The sequence below is a fragment of the Saimiri boliviensis genome, chromosome 19 (genome assembly GCF_048565385.1).
Source record: "Saimiri boliviensis isolate mSaiBol1 chromosome 19, mSaiBol1.pri, whole genome shotgun sequence".
Classification (NCBI taxonomy): domain Eukaryota; kingdom Metazoa; phylum Chordata; class Mammalia; order Primates; family Cebidae; genus Saimiri; species Saimiri boliviensis.
In genome coordinates, this window is record NC_133467.1 from 33,571,878 (window position 1) to 33,598,393 (window position 26,516).

Genomic DNA, 26,516 nt, shown 5'->3' on the forward strand with positions numbered 1-26,516 from the left:
AGTGTGCTGGAGAATACCACCTGGCTGCCCAGAAAGAGGGGGCTGTTCACTGCAGTGCCCGGAACATCATAGAGTGAGATTATTTCCACATTTATTCTATAGTTACCTACTGAGTGTGTATGTAGGTGCTGGGATAAGCAGAAAGAGCTTTCTTTAAAGCGGTGGGCTGTCACCACAGAACTAACTTACTAAGTAGAGGTCAAACAAGAATTAACCTGTGTAAGCCAAATTAAAATTCTAAGCCCCCAAAGGAGCGAGTAGACACCCCCCTTTCAGCCAAGAGGATTCAAAAAAAAAAAAAAAACCCTAAAAATGTAGGTTAGGCCATGATGGGAAGCAGGGGTTAGATACGCTGTTATACTTCTTTCCCTTGGGAATTCAGGCACAACCAACAGGGATCAGCATTAAAACAGAGGTCTTAAGCATGACAAAGCAAACTCGTCGCAGCAATAAAAAACATCAAAAAATGACAGATGGCAGGGCTTGAAAGAAATAAAAATATTTTACCCCAAAATACATTTTCATTTCTTTTATATATTTTGAAATGGCCCTACAAAGCTGTCCCTTGTGAGGAAAAGTTAAATTATGTAGAGAATCCCCTTCCTTTTCTGGGTGTTTTGCTGGTCCTGATGAGATTAGCTGAGAGTCTATCACCTTTTAAAGGTCTGAATGGGAATATTTGCCATCTCTTGCCCCTAAGCATAGCCACCTATGAGACTTGCTCAACATAATAAGAACCTTGGTCTCCACAACGTCTTTTCTTAAAAAGCATCTACTCCCTTATTGTTTTCAGGTTTTCAGATAATAATTCTTTCAACCAATTGTCAATCAGAAAATCTTTGAACCCACCTATGACCTGTAAGCTCCTGCTTTGAGTTGTCCCATCGTTCTGGACCAAACCAATGTCTACCTCACATGTATTGATTGATGTCTGCCTGTAACGTCTGTTCCCCCTACAAGGTATAAAATCAAGCTATAATCCAAACACCTTGGACATTGTTTCCAGGACTGCCTGAGGCCATGCCATGGGTCATGATCTTCACATTTGGCTTAAAGTTTTTCAAATATTCTACAGAGTCTGGCTTTTTTGGTCAACAACTGCTGGTTTCACCCTGGAAGAACGTGTAAGGACTCCGACGTTCAAGGTTTTCTTTTTTTCTTACCTGTCCCCCTCTGCTGTTTCCTCTGCAGGTGAGCAGGTGGCAGGCAGCCTGCCTTGGGGCCTTGCTTTGAGGACTGACCCCTCTGCTGGACCTCCCAGTGCTAGAGATTTATCCGTCTCCTCTTCGGTGAGTGGTGGGGTTTCTGGGAAGGGAGGTCAACTGGGTGGGGCTGGGCTAGTTGGGTCCTGACTACCAGGTGTGGAGTAGGCCAGGTGTCACTAATGCAGGCCTCCCTAACAACCGTTTCAGCACTGACTGAGTGGTTAAGTTAAATATTTAAAGCTGAAAGAATCAATGCCCTTACGCAAAGGCTGAAATAGAACAGAAGCCCATGAAGCGTTTTGCCTAGGCCTTTCCTGGGCCTTGAAGCATGACAAAATAATAAAATAATTCTTAACAGGACCTGTTTAGAATTAAACAAGTTTCACTGAGGGTCTGAAGAAACTTCCAGGTCTCCACAAACAAGTTTATTGCGGGTCTGAAGACTCGAAATAGTTTGGTCTGAAAACTCCCCAAACTTCCTTGATTTAGCAGAAGACAAAGTAAGAGTAATCACTCCAGCACCTGGACCCATTTTGATTAAGTAAATTTACTGAATCACCAGAGAAAGGTCTTTAGGACTCAGATCTTAGTAACAGATTAGAAGAAGTTAATCACTTATGTCTTTAGATAACTGCAATTTTCATATGGACATATAGCTGAGAAGGTATATAACCTTTAGAAAACGTAATTTTGAGCTGGTCTGGGGATAATTTCCAGGCCTTCTCCTTGTACCCAGTTACAGAAACAAACACCATCCTTTCCCAATTTATCTTCATCTCATTACTAAGCCTCAAGATTAAGCAGATGGACCGTTTGTTTGGTCTGGGAACAAATTTGGTGAGGCAGCCAGTAGCGACTGAGATGGTCCTATATTCAGGGCTAAGCAGCTTGTGATGAGACAGTCTTCAGAAGCATCCCAGCAGCTGCCAGGTACGATTTTTCCGGGGACTCTCCTGAGGGCTCCTTTGTGCATGAAATTGCACGTCCCTTTCGCTACTAGAGAACGGAGATCAGGAGTGCTCAAAGGTTGACTTAACTGGATTGTATGCTGGGAACCTATTGTTTTTCTAGCCGGACTTGTTAAGCCATTTGTCTGGTACCACTAGGGAAGAAATAGGGCTCACTCATACACCCATAACTTGCATTTTGGTTAAAATCAGGTTTTAAGTTTGTTTTGAGTCTGCTGTGCCTGAGCACATCCAACCTTGTGTTTGTTCGAAATCTGTCTTCACTCGTTTGTGCATGTCTCTTGTCCTTTTTGGTATCAGGTAAGCTTAAAAATGGAAGATATTGGGTCTATTCCCGCTGGGAGCCCTCTGGGAAGAAAAAAGATGTTTCCAGGAGCTCAATGGTTAAGAGTCAGCTTAATTAAAAGCTGTCACCCAAAACGTGTGCGCGTATGTGTGCTTATATTTTAAAAACCTTTATGCTTTTTTTCCTCCTCTCCTAGGACCTTGTCTTTTTTTGAGCAAAAGTTTTTTTCATCTCAGTTGACTCAATTCTGTTTTCTTCATTAATAGCTATCGCAACACAGCGTCCTCCTGGATCTTTAAGAAAAGGTGTAGTTTAGACGCTTAGAAGTGTCTTTGGGAATTTTTTTAAGTGGACTGTAGAAGTATCACATGTTCTAGCCTCATAATAATTCTCCCTTTTTTGAAAACCCAGAATTTTGCTTTGATTTTTCACCTAAGAGGTGGTTTTTTTTCCTTCAATATGCCGATTTAGGGCTACTTAGCTGACAACTGCCAGGGTAATAAACCAGGTTATCAAGTCTAAGATAGAAATAAAGGAGATTTTATGAATCTTTAAGTTGTTCTATTATTGACATGCTTAATACATCTATGTATTTATGTCTTGTGTACACAATGTTTTACTACAGAAAATATATTTAAAAAGCTCTAATTAATGGCTTAAGAAAAATTAAAAGTTCTTAAATGTTTTAACAGAAAAAAGGAGACTGTTCAAATGCTTTTTTCATGTTTATGTGACTTAAACAAAAACTTTAATAAATAAGCAAGCCTTCAAATTATTGGTAAAGTATCATTAGAAATGTCTGAAGAATTGCCAGGATTAATTTTTCTTTGCATTTATTGATCAAGCAATTTCATACTTATCCCTGACAGATACTATAAGGTGTCAAAATTCAGCATAGAGGATACAAAGCTATAAACTCGGTTCAAAAAGGAATGATCTTTGCTTGTGTAATTTTTAATAAATAAAACATCAATAGTAGTTTACTGAAGATAGCTATGTCTTGAATTATTTAGTAAAATACCATAACTTCTAATCTTGTGGCTTTAGGCAGCCTAGTTCACAGATGTGAAGGAGGTTTGTTTTGTTATCATCTTTGTTTCAAAGTTAAACTATAAACTACATTAATGAACAAGAATAGCTTGGAGGTCAGAAGCAAGATGAAACCTTTTTCACTGTCTCAGTGATAGTTTTGCAATGGCAGTTTTATAACATTAAGTAACAACTATCACAGTTCTCCTGAATAGTCTAGGTAAACAATTACAATAAATAATTAGGTAAATGTAATGGGATATTTATAGACAAAGTTGTCATAATCTAAAATCTAAAGTTGTATGAAATTAAACAATAGATATTTTATTATTTATTTTCCAATAAAAACATATCGTAGGAAAACATTCTTTCTAAAAATTGTGTCCTTATAGAGGGTAAATACTTTTTTGTTGAATTCAAAGCTTATTTAAAGGTTATATATAAAACAAGGTAAAAGGAACCAGAAAATAAAAGAAAGTTATAAAAAAGGAGGTATTTTTAATAAAAAGCTTAAAGAAAAATGGTTTTACATAAAAGAGAATCTTGTATGAAAAATTTAGTCCTAGAATAAAATGACTGGTTGTTTTAGAAAGAGGGATGTTTAGAAGAAGGCCGAAAGTCCTGAAAGAATTTATGAAAGGGAATTTATACAAAACATTGTACAATTTAAAGGTAATTAGGCTTCCTAAATGCTTCATAAAATGTAACTATGACTCTTAACTGTACAATTTGTCTGCTTTAAAGCTAAGTGAGGCCTGGGACACATAATGTTAGATGCTAGAAAAAGTCAAACCTTATCTGCACTTCTGTCTAGGTCCCAGGGCCCACACCTGTGACATAATTAAAATCCCAAACTTACCAAGGTTTTCACTAAAAGTAAAATTTGCTGAGAGTTAACAATGTAGCATGTATTTGAGAATACAACCAATTGAAATTTTCCACTCCAATGCTGCTCTCAGCAGAGAGCAGCCAGAAAGATTATGATGCCCTATCTCCCTATGATTCTTATGATAAGTAAATATACAAGAATGATAGAAATCATGCACAAATTGACAGAGGGGAGTGTGGCAGGCCAGGTCTCACTAATGCAGGCCTTCATGACAGCTGTTTCAGTACCGGCTGGTTAAGTTAATTATTAAAAGCTGAAAGAGCCAGTGCCCTTAGACAAAGGCTGGAATATAACAAAAGGCCACCAAGAGTTTTGCTTGGTCCTTTCCTGGTCTTTGAAGCATGGCAAGATAATGAAGGAATTCTTAACAGGACTCGCTTAGGATTAAACAAGTTTCACTGGTATCTGAAGAAACTCCCCAGACCTCTACAAACAAGCTTGTTGGGGGTATGAAGAAATTCCTCAAAACTCCATATTTTAGCAGGAGACAAGATAAGGGTAATCACTCGAGCACCTGCTAGAGTTTTATAGTTGATTATAAAACCGCCTTTTAAGGAGGACCAAAACAAGACAATTGTTTCTGGATGACAAAATGTTTTAGGGTAGCCAGAGTTACAGACACAATTGACAAGGGTATTTGTTACTTCTGTGGCACACAATAATTTTAACATAATAATTATTACTGATAATGTACACTAAGATACAGTTGAATTATAGGAGTTTTCCATAACTTTGGAACACATACCAATAACATATTTATGCAAATATAGCTCAAAGAAAGCCAAAAACATTTTATATTTGACAATGCTTCCTGTTTGATTTTATACCAAATAAGCCAAATTTTACCTTTATATTAGTGTGCTATTAATGTTAAACCTAATTTTTAATAAAACCTTGTAGTCACACTTACTCAATTTTAATGTTTGACCATAAGGTAAGATTTTTACAGACCCTTTTTAAACCTTCATAATTTTTGTTAAAGAGCAGGTTAGTGCTTTAAGAGAAATCCATTGTGATTTTATTTTAATGCTTATTTTACAGAAAAACTGGACGATACCCCTTCAACTTTAGCCAATATGTTTATACACAGAATTTATTTTACAATTAAATTGTACAACATTTCTTGCATAAATTTTCTTTTACAAAATTTTTATGACTTTTGCAGACAATTTTTGACATGCTTCAACTTTCTAACTTATAAACCTTCTTTTTTAAAAAATCAGTTAATTAGTTTTAGGATAAAAATTTACCATATACAACTCTTTTTACTATAAATTATTCTTTAATATTTTTTTTCCAAAACAAACTTCCTTCATGTGGGTAGACTAGACTGCCTAAGGCCATAAGATTAGAGGTTATTTTGTTTGTGTCCATGTTCAACTGAGTTTAAATTTAATATTTAACTTTTCCTCCACATTTGGCTTCAATTTGATACTCAATTATAAGGAAAACACCTTACAGATATACAGGGAAGATATAGTTGATATAAGTTACACATACAGGATAAGCACAGGAAAATTAAAAGCATAATTAATAAAATCCACACCTACCTTGGCCAGTGCCAATGCCAGTTGGAGAGTCAGTCCACGATGAGGTGCTGATGGTTAGATTCTGACTGTTTTACTTGTTTTTGCATGTCTTGGGCAAGGAGAGCAATATTGTGAGAATTGTCAAGGATATACACACAATATTCAGTATACAGTAAGGTGCAAAGCCCTCCTTGGGCTGCAGTAAGCATATATAATTCCATTCAATTTTGCAGTGCAACAGTATGCAGCTAAGCAAATTCATCCAATGACAACACAAGTTTAGTGCTACTATCATTAAGAGCCTTTATTACATATAAGCTTAATATTTTAATTTGTTGCTGAAACAGGATTGTACCAGTGGCAGGGAAAGAATACGGCGATAGGGTCCCACCGCAAGAGAGTCTGGCACATTCATAACCAGCGAGGTTTGCAAGCATCTAGATTACTGGGGAGGGGAATATTATCCTGGACCATGAATAAAATTAATGGCCACCCTAAGTACATGTCCCTTTCCAATGTGGGGGCAGGTATCACCACCCATAGGATCTGTATACCCAGAGGGCCCTCAGGGGACAGCAATTATTTTACTATAATTATAGTGTATACGGTGTTATTAAAGTAGAAAAGAGATTGTGTTTCATTGGGGGTAGTGTTACTGATTTGGAGTGCATGTTGACAATTGCCTGGTGGGAGAAACCCCAGAGTGGCATCAGAGGAGCCATTTAAAGCCTCCAAACAAATGGGAGCTATATAGAGACCAGCTACCAGCACAGTAGTCTCCCAGTATATGCCGTTTCAGGCATACTGGGCAGGATGCCAAGGCTTTTGATGCAAGGCAAGGTTGGAGTTGACATTTCATCTGATTTTGGCAAAGACAGATTGGTTGGTTTGGTCAAAGGAAGTCCAGGCTGGATTGCAAGTATTGTTGTTGTGGCCCCACTGGTAGTGTCATAGCCTTTCAGAAATGTTGGCAGTGATGCCTCTCCAAGGGAGTACATTTACTGCAGCCTCTGGCAATTCAACACATGCAAGGCGAAGCTGGAACTGAACCAGAGCTGGGAAAGGCAGGGGTCTGCAGGATTTAGGCTCAGAATGCAGGTGTTCTGGGAGTGCCAGATCCTCCTGCTTCCTCCAATCAAATGATCTCCATGGTCTGGTCTGGATAACAGACCTTACTGTAAGTAGTAGTGAGAGATTCCTTTTTTCCCAGATATTGTTCACCGATGCTCTGAAATACAACACAGAGGGTTGTTGGATCAGCTGAGGGATAGAATGAATCTGCAGGGACCCCCAGAGCCAGTACCCACTGCCATGCACTGCTTATGAATTCCTCTAAAGTGCCCAGCACTACATCCCACCCAGATATACATTTTCTTAGTCAATACTGTTGATTGTCCAGATATAGATAAATAGGCAGTTGGACCAGAAATGGCAGGTCCTGGAATTGGAAGCCCAAGGCTGGGCAGAGACACCTGGGAGTTCCCAGGGTGGCCAGTGCCCCGGCACTCACCTTGTCCTTGCCCTTCTGAGACACTTGCTGGCTGAGCGTCTCAAAGGGGATGCCACCATCATTAACCCCATGGTTCTTCTGCAATCCTCCACCTGACAAAATCAAAGCTAGAATCTGTGTCTTAGAAACATGTAGCCCTTCCCACTACCATGGACCCCAAGGCTAAGACCATGCCCATCATTCCCTCTGCAAAGTCCACTCCCTGGGAACAAAATTCAGAAAAAGGAAGCTGAAGTTCTAGTGAGGGAAGGGAGGTGTCTGGGCATGTCAGGAGAAATGCAACTTACCCCTTTTTATTTCCATCTTCATCATCTTCTTCTTCTGACATGTCTTCAAAACATACAGCCCAGTTCCCAGGACCAACAGCACACCCACAACAGCCCCTAGGATGCCTGGCAGCAGTGTAGTTACATCCTGTTTGTGTGAACCTGTTCCTGTCACATGGGGAGAGTGGAAAATGTTAAGACAGGAGATAATTTGAGACACCAATTGCCAAAGGAAAGACAAGCGGGGAGAGCAGTGGACAAGTGGGAAGGAGCCTGGTGCAGAAGCTGCAGAGGGAGGAGCATGGCAGGTCCATTCATTCAACCGGTTAGGAGCTGCTGCTTCATGCCAGGGATGCTGAGATGCACAAGACGATGTCCTCAGCAGCCCAGGACACAGGAGGGAAGACAGAAAATACCAACTGCCAGACAGAGGGATTCCAGCTGCAATAGAGGTTTCCACCTTGTGCAAGATCTTCAGAGCAGGCCTTCAGAGGCGATGGTGGCTAAACTGAGGCTTGAAGGGGGACTATGAGATTTTCAGATATTAAGGATGGGGCATTCCAGGAAATAGGAGCACCCAGGTTGGGAAATGGCTGTGTCAAGACACCAGCTCTGGGAGTTGCCAGCACCCCACTGCGGCATTAGAGGGACAGGGCAGGGAGGAACCATGACAAGGAGAATCAGAGGGAGGAAGGAGTCTGTGCCCAGAGGGCCCTGTGGTCACACTAAGTGCTTAACATTTCTGGATGGGGGTCACGGTGATTTAAAGACATGTTGATACATCAGGTATCACAGCAGCACCTGGAAGAAGAATTGGAGAGGACGAGGCTGTACACAGGGTATCAGGACATTCATTCATTCAGTGAACACTGATTGTGAGCAAGTGTTACCAGGAGCTGTGCTTGGCACAGGGATTCAGAGGGAAACATCAAGGTGTTGCAGTCTACAGGGCAGACAGTGACATAAACACATCATTACTGCTCAGAGTTGGGGGCCATGGACAGCTCCCTCAGGAGGTGGGCCTGACTGCAGAAACAGATACATCATTTTCAGGGTGCTGTGTAATGCAAATTTAAATTCCTTTGATTAAAAATTTCCAAGCAGCAATGGCAGTAATTTAACCAACTATAGAATACTGCTAGTTGAGGGACCCTGTGTGGCCGCATCTGTCTCATGCCTATAAAATGGCCATGGCCGAAAGGAATGCTTGGAAAAAAAAATAAAAAGGGAAGTCTTGGCCACGAGGTGTGGGAGGGCTGATGGAGTAAAATATCATCTTCAGAAGCTGAGAAGCTTACAAGAAGCAGGATATATTTTGGGAAATATAAGCAAGCAGTTTGATGTGAAGTGCAGAGGTGAGGCCAGAAATGTGGGCAGAGGAGCATCTGAGCCCTGAATAACATGGGGGAGTAACGGGAGGCCAGATCCCACATATAACACAGAAACACCTAACCTGGCTCCCTTTTCTCAAAGCCTACTCTGGATGTTTGGTGGAATATGGATGGGGTGGGAGAGCTCCTGGAAGGCTGCCATGGGAGTGTGGCAAGGAGGGTATAAATGGGAGGGATGATTACAGGCAAAGTAAGGTGGAGGTGACTCCCACAGTGCTGTCCGTGGTGAGCAGGTAGAAGGTGGTGCTAATGCTCATGGTGGGGAAGAGATCCCAGAACTGTCAGACCCCGGTGCCACATGAGCTTGGGCAGCCCCTCCTATCTTGCAGGCTACACTCACCACTCACCTTGGGCACAGACTTTCCCAAGGTCTAAGGTTGCAGCTTTCTGATCCACCTGGTTGCTGACCACACAGGTGAGATTGCCGATCTGCTGGTTCAGCGGCGGGCTGACAGCCAGGGTCCACGGATTGGGGGCTGGTCCTGGTGTGTCTCTCTGCTCCAGCTCTCTGAAGAGGCCCTTGCTCTCCCAAGTCACATTCGGGTCCTGGGTGGCCCCTGGAGCCCTGCATTCCAGAGTGATGTTACACAGGCCTGGTGTGATAGACAGTGACTTGGCCAGGATCTCAGGGTGAGGCACAGGATCTGTGGCAGAAGCAGACAAAAGAGGGGACTCTCACATGCGTGGAGAACATCGCACGTCTCGCTTCCTCATTATTTTCTCATTGCAGCCACGGCATGCAAGTGTGTGTATTCTACAGATAAAACACTATTTGCCCAAAGCTAAATACAGAGCAAATGAAACAAGGAGGGAAACCACAGAGTTCAGCTCCATGTTGGTCTCTAGATTCAACAGGTCTTAAAACTGTCCTAAAGAAAGCAAAGAAGAAAGTCCCCCTTCCCAAAGCACAGTATTTTCAGAAAACTGAGGTCTTTTCAGGAAGGGGAAGAAGTCTCGGGAAGACGGGCTTATGCCGGCCCAGTGTTCTTCTCCCGCATCTCCAGCTGAGGCCATGCCTGGGACTGCACAGCCTTTATGGGCCAGGACATTAGGCCAGCTCTGGAAGGACAGGGAAAGGCCCCAGATCAGAAAAGTAGACACGTCTGTGAGAGATGCAGTGATAGGACCTGGGAACAACGATTCTGAGCGTGCTTAGAGAGTACACTGAACCTGTGCTACAGACAGAAGAGTCGAACTCATAGGCCAGCCTGAGAAATCACGTGGGACCTAAAACTGCAAAAGGCACTCTCTCCGTGGCAGGACATTTCCCTGTACAGAGAGGAACTTTAGGGAAAGAACGAGATGGTAAACGAGTTTCCCAAGATGTGTTCTGCTGTAAACTTTCCCCTACATCTATAAAGCCTGTGAGATGTGGATTTGTGGTGGCTTATGTGACAGGCTGGCCTCAGGCTGGGGCTGAGTGAGAGGAGAGCGAACTGGGAGGACTCCATTCACAGGGATTCCCAACTGTGCTAGGCAGAACAGTGGCCTCCAACATGTCTAGGACCCAGTCCTGGGAACCCGGGAATAGGCGAGGCTGCGAGCCAAGGGGAATTAAGGTCACAGATAGAATTAAGGTTGCTAATCAGCTGACCTAAAAGAGGGAGATTATCCCGACACTCCTAGTAGAACGCTAGCATCAGTGTTCTGTTAGATGATACAGGATGATGGCCACAAGCCATGGGATGCCGGCAGCCACTAGCAGGTGAAGAAGGCAAAAAAACAGGCTCTTCCCTGGAGCCCCCGGAAAGAACACAGCCCTGCCACCATCTTCATTTTAGTTCACAGAGACTGTGTCAGACCTCTGGCCTACAGCACAGTGAGACAATAAATTTGTCTTGCTTTCAGCCAGTAGTTTTTGGAAATGTGTTACATTGGAAATAAAATACTGCTGTACAAATCATCCTACATATGATTAATGTTACTGGAAAAATGGCTATTTAGCTGAATTTCCATTTCCTCTCCCAAAACACTGAAAGAGCTTCATTCTCTGGTGTGAATCTCAGCTCTCCTGTCTATTCTGGGGACCTCGTGTGCCTTACTTTTGGTGGAGAAAATCGAGTCTGAAGGCTAGTGTTTGAATGGGGCCTAAGTGACCCTCTAGAGACAAAAAAGGCAGGGAAGCCAGAAGACAGGGAGAAGGGTGTCACTCAGCACTCACACCCTGACACCTCCCGTTAGGCTCCTCCCACTGTTACAGTGGGAATTAAGTTTCTAACACATGAACTTTGAGGGACACATTCAAACCATAGTGTATATTACCTATAAGGTTAATGTAATGATTAGTCAATAGGGTTATTTTGGGGCTTCAATTTAACATACTTTGGGGATTCACTGAAACAATGCATGTAAACCCATGAGGTAGTAAATATTCAGTAAATACATTCCTTTTGTAACCCAACTCGCACCTTGAGTGTCCTGTAATTTGGGATTCAAATAAGGCAGATGTCATGATGCATCCCGTGTTTTATAGAGGTCCGGAGCCTTTCCTACAAATGCATGAATTCCTAAGAGCTTACATTCTCACCATCACGTCTCAGATCTCTGCTCTCTCTCGACTCTCCACCACACAGAACTCTACACTGCTTTCTTATCTGGTACATACACACACACACACACACACACACACACACACACACACACGCATACACACATGCATACACGCAAACACATACACTTATTCTATGCTGCTTCCCATCAGATCAAGATCTGCTTTCCAATATGTCCCCAACACATTACTAGGACCAGGATCCTGAGTATAATAAACTCTAACAAAAGGCTTGGCAGTTGATGTGTGAGTATATATATATATATATATATGTCTTAGGACAGGATAAATGAACATGGTGAGACTTTTTCAATGTTTCTGTCATTTCGTCAGTACGGAAGGTCTACTGGCTGACTGCCCAGTGTCACTGGCCTCCAGTCACATGGCTTATTCTCTCTCCACGTTCCTCCCAAAACCTCTTACTTACATGGTTTTCCTAATCAAACAGTTCCCAAACAAGAACTGCCTCCTGGACTGGACAAGAAGAAGGAATGGCATAAAGGCAGAAAGGGATTCAGAGGGAATTTGAATTTGAGAGAACTCTGACTTGCATGGCCAAAGGTAGAAATAGGCACTGCACTGACCACAGTGATGTGGGTTCTTAAGATGACTCCTTCAGTTACCTCTAAGACAGCTGAAGGAACAAAGATGCTTAAGCATGAAGAAGGAGCCCATATGACACCTCCTCCATGAAGCCTTTCCTTATTCCACCTGTGAGAAGTAGCCTCTCCCTCCTTTTAACTGCTTTGCATCATTTATTCTATGTATAGCTTTTGTGAGATTCAACCTTGTGGTGGAGGATGCTCCTATTGAGTCTTTCCTGACCAATGTGAATGTGATTCCCCATGGTATGGATCACATCTGACTCCCGGACATGTCCCAGGGCCTTGCTCCCAGTAGAGTCTTGGTTGAGTGCATTAATTAATAAGAAGAACCTATTTGACAGGGTGCTGCCCTTAAAGTCATGCTATTCTCTGTCCCAGTGAGGATAAGGCATTGTTCAATTTAAATTAAGCAGGAAGGAGACAGGTCAGGTACAAAAAAGAACTTCGTGACTCAGTAAGTGGGTTACTTTAACAGGCAGTGGTAAACCAAGCAAATCTCACACCTCTGAATGGAGAGAGGAGGTACCCTCTGTGGTGCCTTCCCCTGGTCCAGCACTGATCTGAGAGATGAACAGAATGAGGATGGAGACATCACCAAGCTCCCTGGGGCTGATCAGAGGCTTAGGGTAGTGGCCATGGAGCAGATCAGAGATGAGACGAGGCCCTGAGGCAGTTCGTTTCAAGGTAGAGCCACACCAGAGAGTCCGTCAGCAGCTCCTGGGCTGCATCTCCGTCTGCTCAGCAGAGGGATAGGAGATCGAAGAAAGGTGGCCCAGGCCCTTGGCATCAAGAGGTGCCTGTCTTCTTGATCCTTTCCCCCCTCAGCCCCACGCCCTCTTGAGAGAGCCCAGGTTAGTACCATAGGAGGACCCATGACCAACCCAAGGCAAACTGTAGCAGGGACCATACCTCGTGTCCAAGGTATTCAGAAAAGTCAGATATGGGAGACATCATTCTTAAACTTTTAAGACTCATAAAGCTCAGAGAACAAGCATCTTGGAAGAGCTTTGAGCAGCACACTAGGGTTGCAACAGGCAGGGGTGAGGGCGAGGAACACACAGAGGAAACTTTCATTTCAGGCAGAGGGCTGCAGGTGAGCCAAGCAGTGGCTGACCAAAGGTTTGGGGCCAGCATGGCTGTGGGGCACTGAGGGTCAGAATCAGAAGCAGCTCCAGAGGGCTGAGTCAGATCTTCTCAATAGCTTCACCCATCAGAGCCCAGATAGCCCTCATCAAGGGGCTGTGGAACAATACCACACATCTATTCTTAAAACCAAGTGTGTTATACTTAGAAGACGAGAAGAGCTGAGGCTGTTTGCCTAAGACATCCCCAAACTGTGGCCCCTTAATGTCATTCCTTGAGACACCGGGGTGGAGGAGGTTTTGAGATGACACACATTTCTATTTCCACTGTACAAAAAGTTGACTTTGAATCCACAGGCTGAGGCTGAAAATTAGGGTCAGAATAGCACAGGTGATAAGAAAGGGGGCTTTGGTTCAGTTGGATAATGTGCACTAGACAATCCCCCCAACATGCATGCACACACAAACTGCCTGATATCCCCAAGACACCCCTACACAAATTTGCCTTGGCCTTTTCCTTTATTGGTTTCTATCCATCCACGCTGTCCTCCAACTCAGCATCCAGAAGCCAGGTCCCACCACCCTCCTCTGCAGCACAGTCAGCACCTCTGCACAGTCCCTGTGTCTGGGCTTGTGTCGTCAGAAGTACACACACCAGTGACGGCAGAGGTGGTGGGGACTTGACACCTGCTCAATCAGACAGGCTCCTCTTGGGAAGGCTTATGAAGAACAGGGGTCAGGAGCCATCTCAATGATGGAGAATAGTCCTTGCCCGAGTGTAAGGGCAGCTTGGGAAGTGTCACAGAGTACAACCAGGCCATGTGTACCCTCTAGAAATGTAGCTATGAGGTCAGAGTAACACACACAAGGGGAAGCTGGAACTGAACCAGAGCTGGGAAAGGCAGGGGTCTGCAGGACTTAGGCTCAGAATGCAGGTGTCCTGGGAGTGCCAGATCCTCCTGCTTCCTCCAATCAAATGATCTCCATGGTCTGGTCTGGATAACAGACCTCACTGTAGATAGTAGTGAGAGATTCCTTTTTTCCAAGATATTGTTCACCGATGCTCTGAAATACAACACAGAGGGTTGTTGGATCAGCTGAGGGATAGAATGAATCTGCAGGGACCCCCAGAGCCAGTACCCACTGCCATGCACTGCTTATGAATTCCTCTAAAGTGCCCAGCACTACATCCCACCCAGATGTGCATTTTCTTAGTCAATACTGTTGATTGTCCAGATATAGATAAATAGGCAGTTGGACCAGAAATGGCAGGCCCTGGAATTGGAAGCCCAATGCTGGGCAGAGAGACCTGGGAGTTCCCAGGGTGGCCAGTGCCCCGGCACTCACCTTGTCCTTGCCCTTCTGAGACACTTGCTGGCTGAGCGTCTCAAAGGGGATGCCACCATCATCAACCCCATGGTTCTTCTGCAATCCTCCACCTGAGACAAAATCAAAGCTTGAATCTATGTCTTAGAAACCTGTAGCCCTCCCCATTGCCATGAACCCCAAGGCCAAGACTATGCCCATCACCCCTCAGCAGAGTCCACTCCCTGGGAGCAAAATTCAGAAAAAGGAAGCTGAGGTTCTAGGGAGGGAGGGGAGGTGTCGGGGCACATCAGGAGATAAGGAACTTGCCATTTTTTATTTCCATCGTTGTCTTCTTCTTCTTCTGACATGTCTTCAAAAGCAACAACCCAGTTCCCAGGACCAACAGGACACCCACAGCAGCTGCTAGGATGCCTGGCAGCAGTATAACCATGTACTGTTTCTGTGTACCTGTTCCTGTCACATGGGGAGAATGGAAAATGTTAAGACAGGAGATAATATGAAACGCCAATTGCCAAAGGAGAGACAGCGGGAGAAAGCAGGGGGAGCAGCAGAAAGGGGCCTGGTGCTGAAGCTGCAGAGGGAGGAGCATGGCAGGTCCATTCATTCAACCAGTTAGGAGCTGCTGCTTGGTGCCAGGGATGCTGAGATGCACAAGACGATGTCCTCAGCAGCCCAGGACATAGGAGGGAAAATGGAAAATACCAACTGCCAGACAGAGGGATCAGAGCTACAACAGAGGTTTCCACCTTGTACAAGGTCTTCAGGGAGGGCCTCCCAGAGGAGGTGATGGCTAAACTGAGGCTTGAGGCTAGAGCAGGAATTTCTCAGATATTCAGGGTAGGGCATTCCTGGAAGGAAGAGCTCCAAGGTCCCGAAATGGCTGTGTCAAGACACCAGCTCTGGGAGTTGCCGGCACCCCACTGCAGCATGAGATAGACAGTGCAGGAAGGAGCTGTGGAAAGGAGAGTCAGCGGGAGTCAGGAGTCTGTCCCCAGAGGGCCTGTAGTCAAGATAATGCTTAACACTTTCGGATGGGGGTCAGAGTGGTTTGAAGTGATGCTGACGCATCAGATGCACCCAGCAGCTCTTGGAGGAAGATTTGGAGAGAACCAGGCTGCACAGAGCATATCGGGTCATTCATTCATTTAGTGGACACTGATCGTGGGCATATGCTGCCAGGAGCTGTGCTTGGCACAGGGATTCAGAGGAAAACATCAAGGTGTTGCAGTCTACAGGGCAGACAGTGACATAAACACATCATTACTGCTCAGTGTTGGGGGCCATGGACAGCTCCCTCAGGAGGTGGACCTGACTGCAGAAACAGATACATCATTTTCAGGGCACTGTGTAATGCAAATTTAAATTCCCTCAATTAAAAACTAAAAAATTCCAGCCAGCAATGGCAGTATTTTAACCAATTGTAGAATGCTGCTACATGACAGACCCTGTGTGGCTGCATCTGTCTTGTGCCCGTGAAATGGCCATGGACGAAAGGAATGCTTAGAAAAAAAATAAAAAGGGAAGAGCTGGACACTAGGAGTGGGAGGACTTATGGAGTAAGAAATATCATGTTCCGAAGCTGAGAAGCTTGCAAGGAACGGGACATATGTTGGAAAATATAAGCAAGCAGTTTGGTGTGAAGTGCAGAGGTGAGGCCAGACACCTGGGCAGAGGAGCATCTGAGCTCTGAATTCCATGGGGAAGTAACTGGAGGCCAGATCCCACAGATGACACACAAAACCACCCAACCCGATCTGCTTTTCCCAAAGCCACTCTGGATGTTCAGTGGAGGATGGATGGGGTGGGAGAGCTCCTGGAAGGCTGCTGTCTGCATCGGCAGGAACATGGTGGGGGTGTGGCAAGGAGGGTATAAATGGAAGAGATGATTCCAGCAAAGTAAGGTGGAGGTGACTCCCACAGTGCTGTCCGTGGTGAGCAGGTAGAAGGTGGTGCTAATGCTCATGGTGGGGAAGGGATCCCAGAACTGTCAGATCCCGGTGCCACCTGAGCTCGGGCAACCCCTCCTATCTTGCAGGCTACACTCACCACTCACCTTGGGCACAGACTTTCCCAAGGTCTAAGGTTGCAGCTTTCTGATCCACCTGGTTGCTGACCACACAGGTGAGATTGCCGATCCGCTGGTTCAGGGGCAGGCTCACAGCCAGGGTCCAAAGCTTGGCGGTTGGTCCTGATGTGTCTCTCTGCTCCAGCTCTCTGAAGAGGCCCTTGCTCTCCCAAGTCACATTCAGGTCCTGGGTGGCCCCTGGAGCCCTGCATTCCAGAGTGATGTTACACAGGCCTGGTATGATAGACAGTGACTTGGCCAGGATCTCAGGGTGAGGCACAGGATCTGTGGCAGAAGGAGACAAAAGAGGGGACTCTCACATGCGTGGAGAACATCGCACGTCTCGCTTCCTCATTATTTTCTCATTGCAGCCACGGCATGCAAGTGTGTGTATTCTACAGATAAAACACTGTTTGCCCAAAGCTAAATACAGAGCAAATGAAACAAGGAGGGAAACCACAAAGTTCAGCTCCATGTTGGTCTCTAGATTCAACGGGTTTTTAAACTGTCCTAAAGAAAACAAAGAAGAAAGTCCCCCTTCCCAAAGCACAGTATTTTCAGAAAACTGAGGTCTTTTCAGGAAGGGGAAGAAGTCTCGGGAAGACGGGCTTGTGCCGGCCCAGTGTTCTTCTCCCACATCTCCAGCTGAGGCCATGCCTGGGACTGCACAGCCTTTATGGGCCAGGACATTAGGCCAGCTCTGGAAGGACAGAGAAAGGCCCCTGATCGGAAAAGTAGACACGTCTGTGAGAGATGCAGTGATAGGGCCTGGGAACAACGACTCTGAACGTGCTTAGAGAGTACACTGAACCTGTGCTACAGACAGAAGAGTCGAACTCATAGGCCGCCTGAGAAATCACGTGGGACCTAAAGCTGCAAAAGGCACTCTCTCCATGGCAGGATATTTGCCTGTGCAGGGAGGAACTTTTTTTTAATTGCATTTTAGGTTTTGGGGTACATGTGAAGAACATGCAAGATTGTCGCATAGGTACACACATGGCAGTGTGATTTGCTGCCTTCCACCCTGTCACCTATATCCAGCATTTCTCCCCATGCTATCTCTCCCCAACTCCCCACCACCCGCTGTTGCTCCCCTATTTCCCCCCGACAGACCCCAGTGTGTGATGCTCCCCTCCCTGTGTCCACATGTTCTCATTGTTCAACACCCACCTATGAGTGAGAACATGCAGTGTTTGGTTTTCTGTTCTTGTGTCAGTTTGCTGAAAATGATGGTTTCCAGGTTCATCCATGTCCCTACAAAGGACACGAACTCATCGTTTTTTATGGCTGCATAGTATTCTGTGGTTTATATGTGCCACATTTTCCCTCTCCAGTCTATCATCGATGGGCATTTGGGTTGGTTCCAAGTCTTTGCTATTGTAAACAGTGCTGCAATGAACATTCGTGTGCATGTGTCCTTATAGTAGAATGATGTATAATTCTTTGGATGTATACCCAGTAATGGGATTGCTGGGTCAAATGGAATTTCTATTTCTAGATCCTTGAGGAATCGCCACACTGTCTTCCACAATGGTTGAACTAAATTACACTCGCACCAACAGTGTAAAAGTGTTCCTATTTCTCCACATCCTCTCCAACATCTGTTGTCTACAGATTTGTTAATGATCACCATTCTAACTGGCGTGAGATGGTATCTCAATGTAGTTTTGATTTGCATTTCTCTAATGACGAGTGATGATGAGTATTTTTTCATATGTTTCTTGACCTCATGTATATCTTCTTTTGTAAAGTGTCTGTTCATACCCTTCACCCACTTTGAATGGGCTCATCTGTTTTTTTCTTGTAAATCTATTTTAGTTCTTTGTAGATTCTGGATATTAGCCCCTTGTCAGAGAGGAACTTTAGGGAAAGAACGAGCTGGTAAATGACTTTCCTAAGATGTGCCAAGGTGTAAACTTTCCCCTACACCTATAAAGCCTGTGAGATGTGGATTTGTGGTGGCCTATGTGACAGGCTGGCCTCAGGCTGGGGCTGAGTGAGAGGAGAGCGAACTGGGAGGACTCCATTCACAGGGATTCCCAACTGTGCTAGGCAGAACAGTGGCCTCCAACATGTCTAGGACCCAGTCCTGGGAACCCGGGAATAGGCGAGGCTGCGAGCCAAGGGGAATTAAGGTCACAGATAGAATTAAGGTTGCTAATCAGCTGACCTAAAAGAGGGAGATTATCCCGACACTCCTAGTAGAACACTAGCATCAGTGTTCTGTTAGATGATACAGGATGATGGCCACAAGCCGTGGGATGCCGGCAGCCACTAGCGGGTGAAGAAGGCGAAAGAACGGGCTCTTCCCTGGAGCCCCCGGAAAGAACACAGCCCTGCCACCATCTTCATTTTAGCTCACAGAGACTGTGTCAGACCTCTGGCCTACAGCACAGTGAGACAATAAATTTGTCTTGCTTTCCACCAATAATTTTTGGAAATTTGTTATATCAGAAATAAAATACTGCTGTACAAATCATCCTACATATGATTAACGTTACTGGAAAAATGGCTATTTAGCTGAATTTCCATTTCCTCTCCCAAAACACTGAAAGAACTTCATTCTCTGGTGTGAATCTCAGCTCTCCTGTCTATTCTGGGGACCTCGTGTGTCTTATTTTTGGTGGAGAAAATCGAGTCTGAAGGCTAGTGTTTGAATGGGGCCTAAGTGACCCTCTAGAGACAAAAAAGGCAGGGAAGCCAGAAGACAGGGAGAAGAGTGTCACTCACCATAGACAGTCAGGTAGAAAACCTGGCCAAGCATTTTTCCCTGAGTTAAGCGGATCATGGCCACGTACTGCCCACTGTCTTCAGGGGCCAGGTTCTCAATCCTCAGAGACCACATGCTGGGCACATGGACCCTCTGCTTGAACTTGTCCTGGAGGCTCAACCAGATGGGAGAGTCGGCTCCCCTACGGACTTGCAGCACCTGTGTGTGATTTAACGGAGTGCCCAAACCCCATGCAACCTCCTGCACTTCGGCTCCTGCATCTGCCCTGTGCTTCTCGGTCACATTAAACAAGACAAAACCTCCTCGGATGCACTTCAGATGAATGTGGTTCCCAGAATCCTTCACTGCAGAGCCATGTGCTCCAGAAGTGTTGGCTGCAGAGCTGCAGACACCTAGGGCATGGAGACAAAAACCAGCAGTATCTTCTCATCAAGAACAAATGAGAAAAACACAGACCTTTGGTTCAGAGTCATAGAAATGCATCCCAAATCCTTTCTTGATTCTGGGAGGGCTTCGAAGTGTAATAAATTTGAAGCAATTCTGGCTCAAGTTCTGGTTCTGGTGGAGTGTGATCTTGAACAGGTTCCCGAATCCCCCTGATCTTCAGTTTTCTTACCTGCTCCATAGTGACAGTAAGGATCAAATGAGATTCTAGATCAAAAGCACGTAGCACATTTTCTGACATATGCTAAGTGCATAACTGCACGTGGCTCCCAAGGATGCCTCCCCACTGTGTGCACAGCCCTGTGTGATGCCCTCCCCTGGAGTATGGGCTGCACTGATGACTTGCAAATGCAGCAAAAGTGATGGAGTGTCCCTTCTGTCTGGCTCACACCCTTTGTCTCCATCATTCTCTCCTGATGAAGCCAGCTACCACGTTGTGAGCTGCTCTGTGGAGAGGCTCACATGGCAGGGAGCTGGGGGCAGCCTCAGCCAACACCTCCATTCCAGTCTCTGCGAACCTGAGTGACAGGACCCCGCTGAACCACACCTGGATGCTCATCTCCGTAAACTGTGAGACCAGATCCCGTGTTGCGTTAGCACACTAAGTTCTAGAGTAACAGCTCGCACAACAATACATAACTAAAGCAAAGAGGAAGATTGTCTTTCTTTGCCTTGCCTTCTCAGAAGGGAACGAATTAGGATAGAATAGGACAGGATAGGACGGGAAGTGAATTAGACAGGTCATCCTGTGGCAACAACCAACCAAACTGAGGGACTTAGAATAAAGGGAGTTTGGAACCCACCGCCTCCTCACAGCCTCCTCAGCCCGCATGGTAGTGAAGGGAGGAGTCAAGAGAAGCACCCGTGGGGCTTTCACTGCACAGCCTGGAAGTGATGTAATCTCTGCCCATATTTTCTAGACAGAACTAGTCAGGAGACCCTGCTCACCAGGAGGGACTGAAAGTGTGGGGGACTTTGACACTTGCCACAGACCAGATGGACTGTGTGTTGGCCCTGTGTTTCTGCCACCGGGAGAGCACTTCCCTCCGCAGTGCCCCGGGGCCCTGGTCAGTCTCCCTCAGTCACTGTCTCCCACAGAACCCTCACCAGTGGGCACAGCCACCTCAGCTCCGCCTCCTCCTGAGCCCTTCCTTGTTCAACAGGCACAGCCCCAGTGAACTCAGAGATCTCTCTCTTTCTGGGGACCGGAGTGGGACCAGTGTGGACTGGGGGAAACTGCCACAGGAGACCCTTGTCCTTTGAAGAAAGAACTGTCTCCTCTCTTCGGCTCAGGTCCATCTGGGTTTGCCGCTGGGTGGCAGGACACCCAGGGCTCTCCCTAGTGAATCAAGTTCTCCTGATTTCCAGCCTGCACCCTCCTGCTGCCCTTATCCCTAACGCTGGCTCTCAGCGGGACACTACCCTGCTTCTTCAGCACCTGTTTTTAACAGGATATCAGGTGTCCCCTTCTAAGGCCCAAATTTCTTCCACGTCTGTCACCTATCTGGGCATCCTCCTCACCCGCGCTCTCCCTAGCGATGGGGTCCAGCTAAGCTCTGACAACCCAACCCCCTCTACCAGACAACAGCTTCTCTCCTTCCTGGGTGTAGTCGGCTACTTTCGCCTCTGGATACCAAGTTTTGCTATTCTAACTAAGCCGTTATATGAACTCACTAGAGGAAACAAATCCTTTCCTCACTCCTCCTTTTGCTCCTTAAAGGCAGCTCTAAAAACTGCTCCCATCCTAGCTCTCCCCAGCTTGTCTCTACCCTTTTCTTTACATACTGCTAAAATCCAGGGCTGTGTGGTTGGATTTCTTACACAAGAGCCAGGTCCGTGTCCTGTTGCTTTTCTCTCCAGAGAACTGGACCTCACTGTCCTAGGCTGGCCCCAGTGTTTGCGGGCCACCGCGGCGGCCGCTCTAGTTCTTCTGGAAGCTTTCAAAATCACAGGCTACGCTTCACCTACTTTATCCACTTCTCACCATCTCCAGGCTTTAATATCCTCTTCTCGTCTTCCACATCTGTTATCTGCTCCACGTCTGATTCAACTCTATTTGCTCTTTATTGAAACTCCCACTGTGACTTTGCACATGGCCCCAGTTTTAATCCAGCCTCTCTCCTAATACCAAACGTGAACACTACTCCTGGCCCGCATAGCTGCATCTCCCTAATAGATACTGCTGTTTCCCCTTCTCCCCACATCTCTCTTTCCCCTCTTCCAGACTCTGATCACACACGGTTTATTGATGGCAGCTCTTCCAAACCTATCCAGTCCTCTTCAGGAAAGGCTGGCTATGCTGTTGTTTCCCATACTTCTATCATTAAAGCTGCCACTCCCCCTTCATCTACTGCTTCTCAACCGGCTGAATTAATAGCACTCCCATGCGCTCTTACCCTGGCCAAAGGGCTCAGAATAAATATCTATACTGATTCCAAATATGCTTTCCACATCCTCCATCACCACACTGTCATTTGGGCAGAAAGAGGTTTTTTCACTACACAAGGATCTTCCATTATCAATGCTGCTTTAATAATGGCCCTCCTTAAAGCTGCCCTTCTCCCAGCTAAGGCTGGGGTCGTCCATCCTAAAGGGCACCGAAATACTTTAGATACCATTGCTCAAGGAAACACATTAGCAGATGAGACAGCCAGGAAAGCAGCCAACGCACTGCTATCCCCACCTAGTGGACAGTATTTTTCTTTTTCATCAACCAATCTTTATTCAACCTCAGAGTCATTGAAGTATCAGTCACTTCCCACTCAAGGTAATTGGTTTTTAGATCATGGAAAATCCCTTCTTCCTGCCTCACAAGCTCGTTCTATCCTCTCTTCCTTTCATTACCACTTTCACGTAGGATATAAGCCTTCAGCCCGTCTCTGAGAGCCTCTCATGTCTTTCCCCTCATGGAAGTCCATCCTTAAAACAATCAGTCTCAGTGCTCTATCTGTCACTCTGCCAACCCCCAAGGATTTTTAAGACCTTCTTTTCCTACCAATCAAATTCGAGGATTTACTCCCATGCAAGACTGGCAAATTGACTTTACTCATATGCCCTGTGTCAAAAAATTTAAATACCTTCTTGTATGGGTGGGAATCTTCACAGGGTGGATTGAAGCCATCCCTACTGGAACAGAAAAGGCTACTGCTGTTACTTCCTGTCTATTAAATGGTATCATCCCCCGGTTTGGCCTGCCTACTTCCATACAACCAGATAATGACCCTGCTTTCATTAGCCAAATCACCCAAGCAGTCTTGCAGGCAAGCCCTCAGCATTCAACGGAATCTCCATGCCCCTTGCCACCCTGTCATCAGGGAAGGTAGAAAAAGCTAATGGTCTTCTAAAAACATGTCTTACTAAACCCACGCTTCAACTAGAAAAGGACTGGGGATCTCTTCTGCCTATCGCTCTTCTCTGAATTCATGCCACTCCCCTGGAACCCACCGAGTATAGCCCCTTTGAACTTTTGCATGGCTGTGCCTTTCTACTCGGGCCCAACCTTCTTCCACACCCCAGCCCTCTTGGAGACTATCTTTCAGTTCTCCAACAAATGAGGCAGGAAGTTCGCCAAGCTGCTAATCTCCTCTTAGCCACTCCAGACACCCAGTTGTACAAGGACATCTTAGCTGGACAATCAATTAGTACTGATCAAGGACTTAACCCATCCAGCTCTACAGCCTCAGTGGAGAGGTCCTTACCTGGTTGTCTACAGTACCCCAACTGCTATCCGCCTGCAAGACCCTCCCCACTGAGTTCACCACTCCAGGATTAAACTGTGCCCACCAGACGATCAGCCTAGCCCATCCACCTCCTCTTAGAAGTCGCAAGTACTCTCCCCTACTTCCCTTAAGCTCACTGTAATCCCTGAAGGCCAATCCTAGACCCTAAATGCCCCACACGTGTTTGCACTGTGGGTTCTCCCTCTTCCTGCAAGCCCTCCTAGCTTGCACTCTGTCTGATTTCTCTGCCAGCATTACAGATGTAGATAATACCTTGTCTGCCCCTCAGGCTCAGATTGACTCTCTGGCTCAGTGGTCCTTCAAAACCGTCATGGCATCGACTTACTGCAGAAAAAAGAGGATCCTGTATATTTCTAAATGAATAATGTTTTTTACTTAAACCAATCTGGCCTAGTGTATAATAATATCAAAACACTCAGACAGGGCCCAGAAGTTTGCTAACCAGGCAAGTACCTATGCCGAACCTGCCTTGCCATTTTCTAACTGGATGTCATGGCTCCTCCAATCCTTACTCCTTTAAAACCCATCTTTCTTCTTCTCCTATTCGGACTCTGTATTTTCCGCTTAGTCTCCCAGTTCACACAACACCGCACCCAGGCTATCACAAATCCACAAATGTGGACAACCCCACAATATTGCATTGCCTTAAAGTCCCCCAGCAGCTTAAACATGTGTAAGGCAAAACATTGTCCAGACCTTCCTTATTTGCCTGCCTGTCCTATTTCCACTTCTACCCTGTCTCCTCTGCTCAAAAAAATTTTTAAGTGTCCATGCAGTCCCCTGTCACATACAAAGTAGCCTTGAGAGACTTCGCCCCCACCCTCCGAAAGCTGTCATCGCCCCCTCTTCTCTAATTTTTTCTCTCTATATATAAAAAAGACAGGAATGTGAGGTCTGCATGTGCCAGCCTGAACCCAGAAAGTCTAAAGTCCTGCCTGCCTGGGCTGATTGTCCCCTATCTCCCTAGAGGAGGAGGCTAGAGGAGGAGGCGACTAGGGGAAGCCGAGTGACCCAGCCTCCCTCCCCCACCCTCGCCCCATTCATCTCGGCGACCATCTAGCGCCGGGAGCGGGATCCTGGGACGCCGAAGCCTGGACGGGATTCTCGGCGCCGGGGTGGGCTGCGAAGAAAATGGTGCAATCTGAGAGCAGCTGAGCAGATTCTCCCCACTGCAGGACGCTGCCCATGTGCTCTTCCAGCCTCACCTGCTCTTCCATCCCCACCTGCTTTCCCCGGAGCTCACCTGCACTATTGTGTAAGCCCACCAGGACCTGAGCAGCTGCCAGGATCTCCACCTCAACTATCTTCTCCTGAGCAGATACTTTCAGTGGCTGAGCAAAGCAGGGACTTGTGGCTAGCGGAGGGTTAAACAGGCAGCCCAAACAGACCTCATTTCCTGGATCAGAGGAGGCTCAGCCCTCAGGCCTCCAGGGAGGATCTGCCCCAGAAGGTGAATGGTGAGCACAGAAGGAAGAAGAAGGAAGACTGAGAGCAAGAAGAAAGACAGCAGGAGCTCTCTGACCTATAGAGATGCTAATCCTGAAGAAAGAAAAGCAAGTCAGGTAGTGGCTGTTCATTTACAAGATGGAGCTAAACATTCATTTAAATTGTATAAAATTTCAAGCTCTGTAAACAACATAAAATATTGCACATTTGTTTTATAGCCCCGTCCCCACACTCACAAACCAGCAACCCATATGTCTGCCCGAACTGCACTTCTTGGTGCCATCTCCATTGTCTCGTGTCTCTGGATCTCCACTGTCTCGTGTCTCTGGAGTCCCGAATGCAGAGACCCTTTCTCCTCCAGATCCATGCTTGCAACATGGGTTCAGCACTTAGTAAATCTTGTTATTGTAATGTCTGGGGGGACCCCAAAAGTCGAAGACCACCCTCATCTGCAGCTGCCTGTGTCCCTGGGGAAATTAGATGTGAACTGAGCCCCCCTCAGGCTCCCTATTTCCCTTCCACATTTTCCCATTGAAACACATGTTTAGGAAGGGGCAAGAGTTTAAGAATGATGAAGACAAATTCCTCATCCCCATTTTCATTATCACCGCTGCACCACACATTCCTTTCCCTGAATCAAGGATCAACTGGAAGACAGAGAATCCAGAGACCAGAGAAAAAAAAAATCCCTTCACTCCGTGTGGAGCTTCCACGTTCCTAAATACAGCCTAGATTAAAGCCTGGCAGACAGCCTAGATTAGGATCATCCTTTTTTCAGCTTCTTTTTTTGCTTAACATTCTGTATTCTGTACTTTTTCCTCTTTCGTATTTTTCTCCACAATTTTATGCCCTCCTGTAGCCCATGTTGACAATCTACTGATTCTTCCACATTTTTGGCATAGTCTTAGAAACAGGTGGGTGTAAAAACACTTAAATTTTGGTGGCTGCGTTTCCTTTTATAAAATAAAGATTCTATTGGGTTTAGTTTCCTGAATCTTGCTAATGGGAATCTAGGCACCTTACTTCATGGAAGTTGAACATTCCTTCCAGATAACTAGAACATTTGTTTTTGAAAGTTTCCATAACGTGCCATGGTACAGATACTCTTCAGCTTGTCCAATTGTTCCTGAACTAATGGACACCTCGTGTTTGTTTCCGAGATTTTTCCTAGAACGGTACCGTGATAAAAATTTCATCTGAGGGTCGGAGCAGCATTTCCGAGTGGAGGAAAAGGAAACTCACAGGGATGTGAAGGGCGCCTGGTATAGACACATGTTACCCAAAGAAAAATTCTTTTTAACTTTTAAAGTGAACATGAATGCAAATTACAAACAATATTTTAAGATTGAGACTCCTAAGGGCTTTCTCCTTTGTGATGATTTGCGTGGAGATCCACCCTAGGCCCAGGGTGCAATGTCACAATCTTGGCTCACCACAACCTCCGCCTCCCAGG

General features: G+C 45.8%; 2 protein-coding genes across 3 annotated transcripts in view; both read right to left on the reverse strand.

Annotated features, from left to right (window-relative positions):
• Positions 1 to 6,194: 6,194 nt before the first annotated feature.
• On the reverse strand, positions 6,195 to 13,177 carry LOC141582173 (uncharacterized). The gene is made up of 6 exons (XM_074389752.1): positions 13,108 to 13,177; positions 12,169 to 12,255; positions 9,421 to 9,717; positions 7,704 to 7,850; positions 7,417 to 7,508; positions 6,195 to 7,134 (listed from the first exon to the last, which is right to left on the reverse strand). Exons 1-6 carry the CDS (start codon positions 13,175 to 13,177, stop codon positions 7,042 to 7,044), a joined length of 786 nt encoding a protein of 261 aa, XP_074245853.1. The 3' UTR covers positions 6,195 to 7,041.
• Positions 13,178 to 13,405: 228 nt separating this feature from the next.
• The window catches only part of LOC104652870 (SLAM family member 9-like), a 134,866-nt gene continuing 121,755 nt past the window's right edge, over positions 13,406 to 26,516 (reverse strand). For both annotated transcript variants that reach the window (XM_074389745.1, XM_010348502.3), the window contains 5 exons: positions 19,433 to 19,825; positions 16,691 to 16,987; positions 14,944 to 15,090; positions 14,656 to 14,747; positions 13,406 to 14,373 (listed from right to left, as the gene is read on the reverse strand). In XM_074389745.1, the coding sequence (XP_074245846.1) occupies positions 14,281 to 14,373; positions 14,656 to 14,747; positions 14,944 to 15,090; positions 16,691 to 16,987; positions 19,433 to 19,825 (1,022 nt within the window). In that variant the 3' untranslated portion in view covers positions 13,406 to 14,280. The remainder of the gene's footprint in view (positions 14,374 to 14,655; positions 14,748 to 14,943; positions 15,091 to 16,690; positions 16,988 to 19,432; positions 19,826 to 26,516) is intronic.